At 39.4% G+C, this 17,632-nt stretch overlaps 1 protein-coding gene and 1 pseudogene across 2 annotated transcripts in view; both read right to left on the bottom strand.

Moving 5' to 3' along the window:
* CHD6 (chromodomain helicase DNA binding protein 6) overlaps positions 1-17,632 on the bottom strand; it is a 199,106-nt gene that overhangs the window by 98,944 nt on the left and 82,530 nt on the right. For both annotated transcript variants that reach the window (XM_014787440.2, XM_087445250.1), the window contains exons 6-8: positions 6,697-6,759; positions 5,804-5,862; positions 5,029-5,146 (exon numbers count right to left, since the gene is read on the bottom strand). In XM_014787440.2, coding sequence (XP_014642926.1) covers positions 5,029-5,146; positions 5,804-5,862; positions 6,697-6,759 — 240 coding nt within the window. The remainder of the gene's footprint in view (positions 1-5,028; positions 5,147-5,803; positions 5,863-6,696; positions 6,760-17,632) is intronic.
* LOC147914215 (small ribosomal subunit protein eS26 pseudogene) lies at positions 10-5,019 on the bottom strand (annotated as a pseudogene).

Below are 17,632 nucleotides of genomic sequence, written 5' to 3'. Positions count from 1 at the left end.
CTAATGCAAACAGAGAAGAGTGAAGAAGGGCCCTCCTTCCCTCAAACCCAACATTCAGTGTTTTATCGTTAAGTTCCCCCTACTCTGGTTCCTATCAGGAAACACAGAATGAAAGGGTTTGCTTGAGAATAAGTCACCTCACAGACATTTCTTCACTGTCCCCAAATCCTGCTCTCCATGACTAAATTTAAAGGAATCAACCATACCTCACAGGCTGCACTACAGCCAGGGTAAGACTTTCCTATTGGTCATCACAGTTCTGTGCAAAAATCACCAGAGAGATTCCCTTTTTCTTACTGCTCCTTGTTCCAAACATAATTCTTAGAAACTCAGAATTAGTTTCTTTTTCTTCTTAATACCAACAACAATAATAGCTAACATTAGAAAGAGGCATGATGGGGAGCTTTTGGGGTACTGATAATGTTCTATTTCCTGATCTAGGTGGTGGTTACACATGTGTGGTTATTTTGTAAAAATTCACCGAGCTGTACTTTAGGATTTGTTTACCTTTATGTACTTTATGCTTCAAAAAAAGTTTACTTACAAAACAACATTAAGCAACATTTAGAAATAGTTAATGTACGTCCAGAGTTATGCTAAGTGCTTTCCTTTAAGTCTCAAAACTACTTCATGGAATAGGAATAATTACTTTACAGATGAGGAAAATGACTCAGAGAGGTTAAATAAGTAATGTGACTAAGGTCACAGAGATGTGTGAACTGGAACGTCTACCCAGGTCTTTCTTACCCAGAAGCCCTCCTTCTGAACCACTGAAATGTTCTTACTGTTCCTTAGGCCTGGAAGGCACTTTATGTATTTTATCTTCTAATCAATGCAGGAATATTTTTTATATCATGTCTGGCAAATCCACCCTCAGATTCCATTATTCCCATGTTCAGGAATTTACTGCCCTTTAAGACCTGACCCACTGCCAAGGCAGCTTTACCTTTGCCTGCTTAGTAGCAGCATCATGATCTTTATCATTATTACTACCAAATTATAGCCTAATTTCCTTCCTGTAACTGTGACTCATTGACACGAACTGCTTCTTCTACAGCAGCAGTACCCACGTTGATTCTCTCCTCTCTGTTGGCTCTTCAACAATCCCCTCCCTATCTGCATTAAATAACCCCAGGGGTTCAACTGTTCCTCAGATGCAATGTTTCCAGATCCCTTAATGATGCAGAGAGCTAACATTTACAGAACAGTGACTACGGGCCGGGTACCATGCTAAGCACTTATATAAACACTGTGTCATTTAATCCTTCCAGGTCTTCTGCGAGGTTGATACTATGATGAGCTCTGCTTTACAGAGATGAAGATACTGAGTCTGAAGGAGTTTATGCAGTTGGCCCAAGGCCACCCAGCTGTGTGTGCGGGGGTGGGTGGTGGTGGGGTGGTGGTGGTGGTGGGTAGTTTGGCTCCAGGCACTTAGCACTGTGCAGCCTGCTTTCCACCTTTGCTCTCAATCACTCAGCTATGCTAGTCCTCCTGAAGCTGCCTTCAGGTTTTGCAAAGTCCCTCACTGAATCCTGGTAACTGAAAGAGCAAGGCACAGCAGGCCTGTTCTATTGGTGCAGTCTAGGATTAGTGTTACTTTTTAAGCAGCCACACTGTACTCTTTGCTCACAGTAAACTTGTGATTAAATTGGCAATATCTTTTCTCCCTAGAACTGCGATCCATCATTTTCCCCACTCCTAAAGATTTTAACAACACAAATGTATGACATTACATTCATTTACTGGCATTATATTCCACTCATCCTCGCTTGTCCAGGTAAACGTGAACTTTGTCATTTACTCTCCCAGCATGGGTCTGGATTTAGAGTCAGAAGGCCTCCACCCCTATGGTGTGTGGGAACTCACAGCCTCTCGAGCCTCAGTCTCCTTCACATGTGCCCTGGCTACCTCAAAAAGTGGTTGGAAATAACGGATATGAAGCAGCTCTATTCAAAACTAAGTTATTATCTCATAAGAATGTGATTTATCTAAGTTATTAATTAAAATGTTGAATAGCTCAAGACTGAAGATAGTGTTATAGGAACTACTCCCACTACTCCAACTTAATCTCATGATGTCCTCCACTCTTCTCAAAAGCCTTTCCTTCCCAAAAGAGTATGAACTCCCGTTACATTATTTCTACACACCCTAACATCCTAATACATCCTCTCTCTATTCCCAACCAAGGTAAAATCACTTCCTTGGAAATAAATCAGAAACTAAACACACAGGGCTTTGCAGGCTCTATTAAGGAGTCTGGACTTTATTTCAATGAAATGGGAAGCACTGAAGGGTCTGGAGCAGGCAAACTCTTGCATAAGGCAAACTCTCCTCCCCAACTGGGGACAGCCAAATAATTACTGAGCACTGACTCTGTGCCTAGTGCTAGGGATAGAAATATGAGGAAGACATGGGCTTAAAATGGAAGAAACAGACACGTAAACAAGTTACTACACTGCAAATACTTGCTAAAATAGAGGTGTGAATAAAACGTTCCAAGAACAGAGGGAGAGTATCCAATGGGGCTTCAAGATGGTTTTTCCAATACTAGTCGTCCCCTGCCTTTGCCTAATTCTCTTTTAGGGAACGATGCCATGAAAAACACTTCTCATTAAAACAATCATGGAGAGGGCTGGGGTCAAATGTTAAGGCTAAAGAGGAAGGACCCTATATTGGACAAGAAGAATGCTTATTGACATTATCCTAAAAGAATTTTTTATCTCTTGAGGAAAAGGAGTACAACACGAATAATGAATTGGTAAGTATGGCAGCAATATACTATAATTTGATGGCATTAGAGCATACTTTTAAGGTCTAGTATCTGTGACTACATTTTAAGAATAATTTTTATCAACTCTTTTCTTCAAAAGTTATCTGGATAAGGGGCTGGCACAGCGGTCAAGTTCACACGTTCCGCTTCGGTGGCCCGGGATTCATCAGTTCGGATCCTGGGTGCGGACCTACTCACTGCTCGTCAAGCCATGCTGGGGCAGTGTTCCAAACAGAAGAACTAGAAGCACCTACAACTAGGATATACAACTATGTACTGGGGCTTTGGGGAGAAAAAAGAAAAAGAGGAGGATTGGCAACAGATGTTAGCTCAGGACCAATCTTTCTCAAAAAAAAAAAAAAAAAGTTATCTGGGTAAAATTGAAAGATTACATGTTTAAAAATTAACAAAATAAAAATCACCACGGTCGCATCAACTGGAGAAAATGATGCCAGTATTTTCATGTACATTCAAGACATGAAATATTATGATGCTGCTTTTCTCCTGCAGCCCGAAAATGGAGCTGTCTCATGCACTAAGAGCATGACATTTTCAACTAACAATAGTTTATAACACTAAGACTCTTTCTATGTCATTAATAATTGTGCTCCGATATCATTTTTTTAAAGTATCATTTTCGTTTTATTCTTTTCCAGAGGACAGCTTTTCTTCAGTCCTTAAGGACTTAGCTCATTACATGGGCTTTGGCGGAGGTCGTGGGGCAGCACCTGCAGGTTTAAATCTGGGTGGGGGTGTTCGGTCCTTCCAGGCTTCACGAGAATGATTCCTGACTCCCTTGCTGTGAATGGCACAACTCACGCAGCAATGCAGTTTCACATACAGCTTGGGAAGCACACAGTGTCGAAGACACTGGCTTCGAAAATGTCCCTGATGGCTGCGGCCTCTACTATGTTTTGAATGACGAACTTCTTAATGGCTTTGTCCTTGGGCATGCATTGGGCGCAGCTGGTGCAGCAACTAGGCTGCATGTGGCCCCAGCTCTTTTTGAAATGACCATTGTTCCTTCTTTTCTTGGTCATCTTCAGAGTGTGGACTCGAGAGGTCCAATATCATTTTTACTAGCTGCACAGCATTCCATTCCATGAGATGTATCACAATGTAACAAATGTCTCTTACCTAACATTTTGTTTTCAATTTTTCACCAATATAAATGACTATTTATCCTAGCTAAGTCTTTGCACAAAGACTTGATCGTTTCCTTAAATAACAGAAGCAGAATTGCTGGACAAAGGATATGCACATTTTGAGACTTCTGATGTCTGCAGCCATACTGCTCTTCTGACAGGTCATACTAAGTTACGCTCCCACCCAGTCTCTTCCCTACATCCTCACTAGCAATGGATGATACACATTTTTTAAAACCTTCAAATATCTGATGAGTAAAAACCAGAAGAGTCCCATTTTAATATGCATTTCTTTGACTACTACTGAAATTGACTACATTTTTATATAGTTAATGAACAATTTTTCCTTCTTTTCTGAATTCCCTGTTAATTTGTCCATTTTTTCTTTTTGGGGTTTTGTAGTTTTCTTACTGAGTTATAAGAGCATTTTTTATCAGTAAAGCTATCTGTCATATGTATATGTGTGTGCATAATGTATGTGTGCATGTAAATACCAAGAGGAAAGTTCCCATACTGGATAAGAAACATGTACACCATGTACATACATGTGCATGTATATAATTAGGAAATACGTAGATGTACATAATGTATAGACATATTTCCTAATTATTTACTTTAAGATTTGTTTATGGTGTTTTCTAATGTCTAGACACTATAGATTTGTTTAATACCCAAATCCATTAATGCTTCCTTTTGCTGTAGGTACCATTCTTACAAAGTTTATATAAATTTATTTATTTATTTATTTTCTAACATTTTAGCTTTGTTTTTATTTTTTACTTTCAAATTTTAAGTCTTCTTGGAATAGTCCTTGGTTGAGGATGGGGGAGGAAATGAAAGAATTGTGTGCACATTCCTCTTGCCCTAGCTACTTAGAGGTATTCTGACCAAGATACACATTCTTATGAGTTGTCAGTTTGTAAGGTTTGATCCTCATACCATAACTTGTTTTTTTGGCTTAAATCTGGACAGTTTTCCTCCAAATCAGTGCACACTTAGCAATCTGACTTGAGCAATAGATTTTTATGGGACTTCAACTTTAAGAAACTTAAACCCAGTATGTAATACTGCAAGGAAAGCAGTGGTCAAAGTAGTCAGTAAATATTGCTTCACCTCAGTAAATATGTGCTTCATCTGGGCTTGTTTATTCCTAAATCGCTTGATCTTCTGTGCGATTCGAGGATCTTTTTCAAGCTCTTCCATTGTGGCCCATTTACAGTGTAAGTAGGAACTATCCAAAGACACAAATTGTGAGACAAGCACATAACTAGCAAATCATTTCAAGTGTTACAATAAACAAGGTGACCATCTAACTCAGAGGCAGTGGAGTAGTCTGTTGTAAAACTGCTGGAGATCGGGCTTAGAAGGGCTTTGCCCTTAAGGACAAAAACAGAAAACAAAACAATATAGCAATTCCAAGCAACTGATCACTCTGCAGCTCCTATAGAAACTGGCTCAGAGCAGAAGGAGGGCAGGTATAGGGAGCCTATCATTAATACATGTTACTGAAAGTGGGCAGGGAGCAGAGACAGAAAGAAAAATGCAAGAAGGAAAAAAGGTATAGGCTATAGGGCAGAGGTGCTCCACCCTGGTGCAAATGAGAATTGCACAGTGAGTTTTTAAAAAACACCAATCCTTGAGACCTACTCCCAGAGTCTGAGTCAACTGGTCTGAGTGTAGCAAGGGATTCAGTAGTTTTAAAAAACTCTCCAGGTGACTCTATGCGCAGCCAAAGTTGAGCACTATTGCCTAAGGTGAACTTGAGTCAATCAAGATCTGTAGGTCACGCCTTAGGGGCCATTCTTGGAAAATATAGAAGATGATGTGATGAGAGAAAAGAACTTTTATTCATATAAAATACAAATACAAATACATTAAATAGACGTACAAATTTCTATACTTAACGTAGAATAGCTCCAAGTCGAATGGGGGTTCTCCTGGGTGAACCTGTAACCAACAGCAAGCAGGTATCAGCCCAGATCCCCATAGATCACCACACGCCAAAAGAAAACAGGAAAATTAACCTTTGCCTGGTTTTAGTACAGACTTCTCATGGATATTTTCATTTCCCCAGGTCTTTTTCTGACAGCTATTGAGCAGGTTTTCCAAAGGCTGAATATACAGCTAGCTATAGGGTAAAAAAATGATCCTTCTGGTGTCCTTCCAAGGTCCAGGCTGGGACAGCATTCAGCTGATAAACCCAAACTGGCCCAAGCCTTGAGAGCTGTCAGGACCAGAGCCTGGTGCAGAAGTGAAAACCTTTATCTCTGGCATCCCCCTTGACTGTCACCTCAAAACACCAGTGGTGTTCACTCTCAAAGGAAGGAAGTTTACCTTCCTAAATACTTAAAGATGAAACTATGCTCTCACTGGCACCAACACACTCTTTCACTCCAGGAATTTTCTCTAGAGGATCCCTGGGAAGACCCTGAGATATCTAAAGAAAAAACTCTACAATGTTTTCATTAGGATTCTTTTTCCATCTCTTCTTCTTGGCCCTCTGATGACTTTCAATGGGCTACAGCAACTAGGGGATAAACACCTTTTGCTAGGATCACAATGGAGAAAAAAACCAGTTTGGGCTCTACTCAAATACTTAAGAATTTTATGTCCTAAAATCTTCCATGGGGGTAAAAATAAGTGTTAACTAGCCAGACAATGTTCTTGCCTAGCTCTCACTCCAGCCAAGAATGACCATTCCAGGTTCTCTAGCCAAATAACTCTTCATAGAGGGTGTAATCTGTGCTAGTGATATAAAAGCCAGAAACATCAGCCACCGACCTCCTGGACGGTCTTAGATGCCAGGATCTTCTCAATGATGTTTGCGTCATCTTCTGGAGGCTCCTGGAGACCGAGGTTAAAAAGAAAGAGAATTACTGGCACCACAGTATCCGTGAAATAATTCTATAAGAAATACTACAATAGGTACTACTTCATCTAAAAGTTCACCTTTGAGTACAGAGGCCTCCCTCCTATCAGCCCACAGAGTGAGCAAAAGATCACAAACATTCTAACCTCTGGGCACAACTCTATTACCTTCCCCTCCCACATGAGCAGAGAAGTTATTTGCTTTTTAGATTCTTGATTTCAGATTTGCCATTACTATCACTAAAATTGGTCCCAGAACTTCCTTCTCTGCAAAAACTGCAGGATTTTATACGTTGCATAAAATTTTCAGAAAGACATAACATAAAAGAATCTGGGGGCCTTAGAATCAGAAGGTCCCAATTCTAACACCTATCTCTATTGACTTTGGGCAAGTCAGTTAATACCTCTTAGTTTTCAAATCTATTAAAATAGGTAGGAGTTAAAAATACATACCTCACTGGGTTACTGGGAGGATAAAATAGTATGTGAAAACATTTTTTGGACAGTAAGCACTACGTAAATGGAAGGTATAATTATTCTCCACCAAATTGTATCATCCTTCCCCTCTGTACCTTGAAATGGCCTTCGTTTCACTGATCATTCTTTGAATACAAATCCCAACTGAAAACAAATTAATTCCTTCTTTTCTACTCTAGACACACATCAATTTTTCTAGGCTCCTAATCCCCATGAAATCTCTTTCTACAGGGTATTAGACAAAAAATAAAAACTGTATTAAAAATGAACAACTTTAAAAAGGATGCAATGAGTCAAAACACTCTTGTGCTTAAGGTTCTTTCTAGGGCTTTATTTGAGCAGTTTTATCTCAAGGGTTTCATATGCACTATATGACCTTTCCAGATCTAGTATTTATCACAACATGAGACTTAGAACAGTATATGAAAAGAACACTCATCACAACAACCCTAACTCTCAAAATAACTGTTTGGGTTCCTGATCAGAACTTCTCAGAAGGATGATATATGCTGCATATCACTGTCTTCAGTCTACCCATTCTAGGGTTCGACTGTCCCAAAGCCATAACATTACAGAAAACATTATGTTTTCTAAGATCTTGTCAAGTATTTCCCAGAAAAGTGATAGTAAAAAAAAAAAAAAAAAGATGGAGGGCAAATGGCAGAAAAGAAGTATAGAAATCAGCAGGCACTGACAGACGATCCCAAAGGTTACAATAATTCACTACGTTCCCCTAGACACATGGCATTGTGCTAGGTGCCAGGCTGAAGTTAATTCAAAACGACAAGCGTCTTTTCCCACTGCTCAACAAGAAGGCAAGTGAACTGTACCTACCACACAGTAGAAGGAAGGGCTGGGAATACCGACTAGGCTTTTGATTTTCTGTGTAAGTGCTTGTTCTGCTTGATTCCTAAGCACAAGTAAGGACAGGAGAAGGAGGCAGTGTATTGGTGATTGCCCGTCTTCTCCCATTACAGTGCAAACCTTCGGAGGACAAGGATCCTTATTTGTTTTATTCATTGATGTAGCTACATACCTCAAAAAGGCCAGGTAACAGTGGCTGATCAATAAATGTTTGTTGAATGCCAAATAACAAGGAAGAGGAAAAGAGAGAGAGAGAAGGCAATACCTGAGGAAACAAAGCATCAAATTCACCAGGGCCACAGACTGCAGACCGTTATTATTCTTAATCTACAGTCACTTAATTAAAAAGTCTCCCCCTTCTCCATATACTTGGACCTATCTTATACTGTCAAGATGGCTAACAGCAAAGGGCCAAAGCTAGGTGTACTTTCTTGAGCAGTGAAGATCACTACCCCAACCTTGCAGCCAACAAACAGAGCTGACTATGGCAAGTGGGCAGTGAGCAATGGAACAGCTGCTGGGTTAAGAAAAACTAGGTTAATGAACCAACCTCCTTCCTAACTTCCTACTTCATTTCCTTTCTTCTTCCATATTATTTATTGGGTGCTTTTTATGTTTATGCACTGGTCTTACAGAAATAAATGAGCTATAGTCTTCATCATCAAGGAACTACAAGACATGCTAACATAATGCTTTAAAAGTTATTCAAGTATGGCATACATACAATATGCAAGGATCTCAAGCGTATAATTGATGAATTTTTACATATACACATACACACTTGTATAAGTACCACCCAGATCAAGTTATACAACATTTCCAACATTCTGGAAGACCCTCATGCTCCCTTAGAAGTAACCACTATTCAGACTCCTACCACCATTGATTAGTTTTGCCTACTATTAAACTTCACGTAAATGGAATCATATAGTATGTGGTTTATTCTTCTGTATTACTGTGTAGTATTTTGTTGTATAAATACACCACCATTTATTTATCTATTCTACTGTTGAGGAATATTTGGGTCGCTTCCGATGTTCATATAAATTTTATGTCTTTTGGTGGACAAATGCATTCATTTATCTTAGATATATACGTAGGAATGGAATTGCTAGGTTATGAGGTAGGTTACAGGTCTAGTTTTAATGGATATTGCCAAAATTTTTTCCAAAGTGATTTTAACAATTTTTACACCCATCAGCAATGTACCGGAGTTCCAGCTGACTTGATACTGTTAGTCATTAAAATTTTAGCCATTCTAGTGGATGCACATTATTATCTCTTTAATTCACGTTTCTCTTATAACTGAGGATGCTGAGCATCTTTTCATATGCTTACAGGCCATTTGAATATCCTCTTTGTGAAGCTCCTGTTCAAGTCATTTGCCTATTTTAAAAACTGTCCTTTTTTTGATTTGTAAGAGTTCTTTATATATTTCTGAATAAGAGTCCTCTGTCAGATACAGAGATCACAAACATTTTCTAGCAATGTATGGTTTGCCTTTTCAACCTGTAAATGCGTCTTCTGACAAACACAAGTTCTACATAATCCACCTTATCAATCTTTTCTCTTATGTATTTTCGTGTTCCTTTTAAGGAATCTTTGCTGCCACTGAGGTCCCATTCATTAAGCCACATATGTAATTTCAAATTTTCTTGTAACCACATTAAAAAAAATAGATGAAATTGATTTTAATTTTATTTAAACCAATATATTCAAAATATTATCATTTCAATATGCAATCAATATAAAATTATTAATGAAATATTTTATACATTTGTTCATACTAAGTCTTTAAAAAAATGCAGTGGGTACTTGACACAGCACATCTCAATTCGGACTAGCCACATTTCAAGTGCTTAACAGCCACATATGGCTACTAGGAGCCATATTGGGCAGTGTAGCTCTATTTTGTTCCATTGGTCTCTTTGTCCTACAGCAACACCACCTTGTCTTCATAATTATAGCCTGATTACAAAGTCTGCATAACAGTAAGTCTTCCAACTCAGTTATTCTTTTTTAAGATTGCCTTGGTTATCCTAAGTCTTCTGCATTTCCATCATCAATTTCTACCAAAAAACACCGTGCTTAGATTTTGACTGGGACTGAATTAAAGGCATTGTAACAATATTGAATAAATGTATGTCATATATTGCTCCATTTATTTAGGTCTTCTTTAATTTCTTTCAGCAATGTTTTTCATATAGAGGGCTTGTATATCTTTTGACAGTTATTCCAGGGTATCTAATACTTTGATGCTATTATAAATGGCATTTTACAATTTTTCTTTCCTGATTTCATGTTGCTAGTTTATAGAAATAAAATATTTTTTTTAATCTTGTCTCTGAACCCAACAATTTAGCTAAATCCACTTTATTCTCATGGTTTGTTTGTCAATTCTGTTGAATTTTCTACATATACAGTCATGTTATCTGAAAATAATGACAGTCTTACTTCTTCCTTTCCAATCTTTAATCTTTTTAAATCTTTTTTTTTGTTTTTGGTGAGGAAGATCAGCCCTGAGCTAACATCCATGCCAATCGTCCTCTTTTTGCTGAGGAAGACCGGCCCTGGGCTAACATCTGTGCCCATCTTCCTCCACTTTATAGGACGCCACCACAGCATGGCCTAACAAGCGGTGCATTGGTGCACGCCCAGGATCTGAACCCAGGCCACCAGCAGCGGAGTGCGCACACTTAACCACTATGCCATGGGGCTGGCCCCGCCAATCTTTAAACTTTTTATTTCTTCTTTTTCCTTCATGCAGTAGCCAGGACCTCCAGTGTACTTCTGAATATAAATGATAATAATGGAATCTTTTTCTCACTCCCAAATTCAGGGGGAAAGCATTCAATATTGCACCATTTAATATAATATTAGCTGTTAGTTTTTATCTAGTGGCTTTTAAGATGTTCTTCAAGTGTTTTGGTTTTCTACAGTTTAAGATATGCCTAGGTATGGTTTTCTTTTTTGCTTGGAGGTTATCTGATGTCAAATCTACTGGTTGATACCTTCCATCAGTTTATGGGAATTCTTGAGCATTAACTTTATCTTCAAACACTCCTCTGCTCCAATCTCTCCTCCATGTGCAGGACTCTAATCAGACATACATTAGACCTTTTCACTGCATCCCAATTGTCTCTTATGCTTTTATGCTTTGCTCTGTTCTTTCCATTCTTTTTTCTCTCTGTGTTTCAGATGATCTGTCTTCAAAGTCACTAATCTTATCTTCTGCTGTATCTAACCTGCTTTTAAACTCATCCACAGTGTTCCGAATTCTGACTAAACTGAAATTTTCAGTTCTAGGCTGTTGATTTGATTCTCTTTGTAGATTCATTCCTCTATTAGAATTCTTTACTTTAACACTGATTTTGCCCATCTTTTCCTATTTTCTTTAACATATTAATCATAGTTATTTTAAAGTTCTTTTCTGCTAACTCCAATAGCTGGATCACTTGGGGTCTTCTATTATATGTTTATTCTCTCAATTTTTAGTCACATTTTCAAGCCTCTTTGAATGTCTACTATATGGTGGATATTGTGGATAAGAGAACCATAGCGGTTCCACACAATATCTTCCACAAGTGTTTCCTATTTTTCTTTTAGACAAACAGAGAGAGGGGGTGGTCCCTTTGGTCCAATCAGGGACTGAATTGGGTCAGGACTGGGTTACTGTTCTGTTACGGTTCAGTCCATCTCTTGTATCACCCTGTTCCTCAAGCATGAATGTCCAAGGTCACTGACTGAGAGTCCAGCAGGTCTGTTTACTCCTGAGCCCTGAGGTCTCCCATCCCAAGCAGGTTAAAATCTCTCATGAGAGTCAATTTTTTTGAAGTGGGTCCATCCCTTTAGTGAGATTTTTATCTCCTAAGTACCGTGAGGCTGTGAGATTTCAATCTGTCTTCTGGCTGAGCCATTAACATCTTGAGCCACCCCAGAATTCAGCAAAAGTCTCCTGGGAAAAGTCCCTTGCTTTGGGGATTCCTTTAGTTTCCAATCATTTCACCAGCCCTGTGATCAATCACCAGCAGGGTTAGATGGTTTCTCTTTAACCCAGAATAGTTTCTGTTGGGCTAAACCTGATCCTCAGCCCACGCCCAGAACTGCAGACTGTCTCCAGAGAAGAGACAGTTAGCAATTGTCAGCTCATCTACAAATAGCTCATCACTGTCTGGAATTTTAGTTCATCTAATTCTTGTTGCTTCCACAGCTATCTGATGTCTTTAAAAATATGTTCTTTGTAATTTATCCTTTTATTTTCTTGCAGTGAGTGTTGACCTGCCATGATCTACTCTATCTTACTGGAAGTAGAAATCCTCCAACTTTAACTCTTATTTCTGGAGTTCCCTAGGGCCTAGTTTTTGGGGTTTCTTCTCTTTTCTATCTATACTCATTCTCTTGGTGATCTCATCCAGTCTCATGGTTTTAAATACTGTCCACATTGTGATGTCTGCTAAACTTACATATCTAATTGTTACTTGCCTCTCCACTTGAATATCTCAGAGATATTTCACACTTAAAATGTCCACAAACTAAACTCCTGCTCACCTAGCCAACCCCCCACCCCTACCCCTTCTACCTACAGTATTCTCCCATCTAAGTTAAAAAGAACTCTACTCTTCTAGGTGTTCAAACCAAATATCTTGGTGTAATCCTTGCTTCCTCTCTTTTCTCCCCACACACCACATCTGATTAGCCAAGAAATCTTGTTGGCTCTACCCTCAAAATACGTCCAGAATCCAGCCATTTCTCACCACCTCCACTGCTTCTACCCTGGTCTAAACTACCTTCATTTCTCACCCAGACTATTCCCAATTGCCTCCTAACTAGTCTCCCTGTTTCCACTCCTGCCCCACTAGTCTATTCTCAACACAATATTCAGAATGGCCCTTTTTATTTTGTCACTCTTTTGGTTAAACTGCTTAAAAGGCTTCTCTTTTAACTAAGAGTAAAACCAAAGATCTTCCAAAGGTCTACAAAATCCTACAGGATCTGTACCCAGCCTTCCATCTCCTCTGTTACCTTTCAGGTCTCCTTGTCTGTTCCCCATACATAGCAGGCATGTTTCTACCTCAGGGACTTTGCATAGGCCATTCCTTCTGCCTGAAATGCTTTTCTCCCCTACATGACTCCCTCACCTTTTTGCTTCCTTCAATCCTTTGCTCAAATGTTAGGGGACTTTGTAAGGCCAACACTGACCACTCTATTTAAAACTGCAACTCTCATTCCTGAATTCCATATCATCTTATTCTGATTTTTTTTTTCTGATTTCTTATTCTGATTTTACCACCATTGACATACTACACAATTTTCTTATTTTTAGGATTATTACCAGCCTCTCCCTGGTTATTTCCACCTTTTGGAAGTTTTGAGTTTAGCCCCTTGGCCTCCCATCCCACGTAGGTTCAAAATCTGGCAAATGTCTAGAGGAAGAGATTGGTTATATGTTTTTTGCAGACCTCCTTTCCATTTGTTGTAGGCTTCCTCCATGAGGGCAGGGACTTGTGTCTCTTTTGTCCCTTGATGCTTTCTCCAGCACTCTGAACAGTCCTTGGCATGTAGTAGGTGCTCAATAAATATTTTTGAATAAATAGTTAAGAGATTTTACAATACAACATCAAATAGTAGTATAAAGCAAGTGCTATGGGAACACAGAAGCCAGAGCACTTGGGAAAATTAGGAGAGGCTTTGGAAATGAAGTACATCTGAGCTAGATCTCTGTTAGCCAGCATTAAACTTTCATAATTGCTGACCACCTTTCCTACCTACTCCCAGACTAGCAAGCAAGCGTTCATATATGCACACACATGCTGGAAGGAACAATGGTCTCCTCCTCACTACCAGCCTGCTTCAAGTATTCTCTTATTCTTACCTACTACAAAGAACAGAAAAAGATGGTTTCTGATGATAAGATTTTGAGTGCTATTCAGAGTTTTCAACTAGGACCAAATCCAAGGAAACATTAACACATGGATGAAGAAAGCATAGGAGTTTACTCTGAGTATTAAGAGGATGGAGACTTTAAACCATTCTTCATTATAGAAAATTTTCAAGTAAAAACTAAGGAATTTGAAATAAAATTTCAATTTCTTTTTTGGCACTGGTTAAAGGATAGAGGATGAATACTAATATGAAAAAAAAAATCAATGGTTATCATCAAAATACTGACAACAGGTCTTTACTCTATCCAAATAAAAGGAAAAGGGAGTAGCATTTCCAAAATAAACAACAAAGCAGGAAGGAAACTGGAAAATCAGGATTTCTTTTTCTAAACAGAGATTGTGCATAAGCACGATCATGTGTGTATAAACACTCAGTGTATACACATACACACAGATATAAACTAAATCTGCTTGCCAAATACACTTCCATAACAACCATCTGTTCTCAACTGCTTGGAATTTTCTCAAATTATCCTTCGAAGCCCATCATTTTAATTCATTCACTTTCATGTCAGAGACTCATATAATTTAAAATCTTTTTCTTAGTGAAAATTTCAAAAATTTTCAACCCAAGTCACCCCCAACCTCAACCAACCACCTGATTTACCTCTATTTAGCTGGCCATAAGGAGAGGCTCTAGCAAGAAGCAAATCACTCTTCAAGTCACTAAATATTTACCGAGCACCATGGAGGGTACAAAAGTAGCATCAAACAAAATGTCCAGCCTCAGGGGCTTACACTCACTCAGGGAATGCAAAATAAAACATATTTTTCTTAGAAATGTCCCAGGGTAAATTCTTATTGGTGTGACAGTAGCCGTAAGTCCAATAAGAGTGCAGAAAGCAAGAACAGCTTGGATTTCACAAAATAGGTAAGGTTTTAGTTGGGCCCTAAAGAATGGTGGCTCATAAGAAGGCAGCAAACAGGAAAGAAGGCCAAAATGAACCCAAAGGATGAAAGAACGAGTGTATGGGAAGCAGGCTGCATATCTGGAATACTAAGTAACCAGTCTCAGTAGAGCAAAAGCATCATACAGAATGAGGAGCGGAAATAAATGAGGGTAAACAGGTTGTGCATGGCCACATTTTTAAAAAACTCAGGCAGGAGTTTTGATCTAACACAGGAGTTAAGAAGTAATAACTCCCTTAGATCCTTGAGCAGGACACTGAAAAACACTAGAAATGTCCCTGGTATTATGGGAAAATTAGTCTAGTAATAGATTAGGAAGCACAAAAGGACTTATAGCAGGAAATTACAAAAGTGTATACTGCAATTAGTTGAACACTGGCCTCAGCACAATAGGTGGCAACAGAACCAAGAGGAAACAAATACAGAAAACAATCTGAAGAAAGGCACAGGCTGGGAAATGGTGGCTGTAGCCAATGAAGAAATGGGAAAAACCAAAACCATCCACCCAGGCCTAGTGGATAGGAGCCTAAGCACTGAATCACACAAGCTGGTACAAAGCTAGACCAATGCCAAACAGGAGCAAGTAACCTTTGCCAAGAGGTCTGTCTGTAGACAGGTATAAGTGCCTGCTTGGCATGAGAGGTAGATGGATGCCAGTGGGAAAAATATACCAGCATAAAGAAATGGAGAAAACAAGAGCCTGAGAAAAAAGAAAAATATCTCATTCCTGTCTTTCTAATCTAGGAGCTAAAAATCATACCTGTTTACACAATGCGTTTTAAGCATATTTGTTCACTATTTATAATTAAATAAATATATAAGTTCAACTGAGTGCAAGTTGTATGTTAGCCACTACCTAACATAAAGTACTACCTACGTTAGGTGAAAATTATGATAAATTAAAAAGTGACACTGTTTTGCAAAAGCTTACAATCTAAGTGAGGGAACAATCAGGAGTGACATTCAGAACAGTACAGTAGAGGCATTGACAAACCAGAAGAATAGTCACGGGCTATAAACAGGTGGTGCAAGGGTTCCAGCTGACTCTTGACTTTGGGAAGAATAAATACAACAGTTATAACACCACAAAACAGAGGGTGGAAAGTGCCATAAGTGAGTTTTCATCTGAATAGTTCCTAGGAGTTAATATAAATTTTACTTTATTGAAACTCTTTCATGACTGAGAGATACATAGGAAAAAAAAAGATACAAGCCCTACCCTAAAGTAGCTCAGGGCTTAGAAGGAGGAAAGAAAAAATTGGCAGGTGTCTAAAGGACAATAACAGAGTTAAATATATTAGAGTGCTGTGGAAGCACAGAGGAGGGGCATTTATCCTCAGCTCAGGGGGAGAAGGGTGCTTCCTGAGAGCGGTAACAACTGAGCTCAGCCCGCCAGGCAGAGGAGGCCAGACAAAGCCAAGCACTGGCTGCAAAGACAGAGAGCGAGGCACAGGAGAGTGCTGTGAGTTGAAGCCTCATTGAGATTAAAGGCCTTCTGTTCTAAAAGGCAAAATCATACAAATCACACAAATTGTAGGAGACAAAAACTGAGACAGCCATGTAAAAATCTATACATTGTGAATGTACCACAACTGTGAAAGTTGTCTCTGTTCCAGGCGCCAACATCAGTTTGGCAAAGAATCACAGTCAGGATAGAAACTTATTTCCAGCCCCTGAATCCCATATCCGAGTCAGAGGACTGCCCTCTAGACTCCAAAGCAGGGCTGTGCTAATATGTCAGTCTTGAGCTAGAATGAACCATGCGTAGAGATGTTTTTAGCAACTTACCACTAGGCAACAAATGCTGAGGTTGTAATCTGGGGCTGGGACAGGGGCTAGCAGCCACAGAATTGGGCTGAGCATGCTGATAAGACACTGCACAGAAATGCAGAGAGGTAGCAGCAGGGCCTTTTTGGTGCGGACTCCACACCCTTCTCTGCCCTGAGCTAAAGCCATCAAGCAGGCAGACACCCATACAAAGGGTCTCTGGAGAGGGACATAAGAAAAAACTCCATATTCTTCAACTGACTTTCTGTGCCACTGGGCACTTTGAGGACTGCCTGGAATCCTAGACGAGAATCATGGCTTTCAAGCTTTGCGTTAGCCTGGGAAATCTTTGTTCAAACCTCACCAGGAAGCCCAGTATGGAAAACAGATGCAAGTGGAGCTGTCTGGGTTCTGCGGCAGCTGGGGCTCTAGGGAGCACTGATTGAAACCCACTCAAACCTCCTTGCAGGCTGTCTGTTCTGCCCTGCATGCTGGGCCAGGCCTGTGGCACAGAGGCCAGATCCACATGGTTGCCTTTCTGAACATCAAGGCCAAAACCACACATCAGGCCTCTTTCTTGCTTACATTTAGTAACAATTTTTGAGGAATAATGAATGCAAATTCAGATTCTATCTTATATTTCACCATATATAAACTCTCTCTTTGCTGTACCCTTAAAAGGATAAAAAGAGCCTTGCTAAGACACATACAATTTCCTGAATTATTTCTGTCGGATCAGCTAATGCTGCCCTTCAGGTACCAGGGGAGAAGTCACAACAACTGAAATATGGTTAATGACTTAGGCTCAATGGCTACTAGGAGAAAATAAAATCCCTTATAGTGTTTTAACTACCAAACCAACCATAAAATCTCCAAGGAAGGAAAACCCA

The sequence above is a fragment of the Ceratotherium simum genome, chromosome 21, assembly GCF_057802395.1.
Source record: "Ceratotherium simum simum isolate JZ-2026a chromosome 21, ASM5780239v1, whole genome shotgun sequence".
Lineage (NCBI taxonomy): Eukaryota > Metazoa > Chordata > Mammalia > Perissodactyla > Rhinocerotidae > Ceratotherium > Ceratotherium simum.
This window is presented reverse-complemented; position numbering and strand designations above follow the sequence as displayed.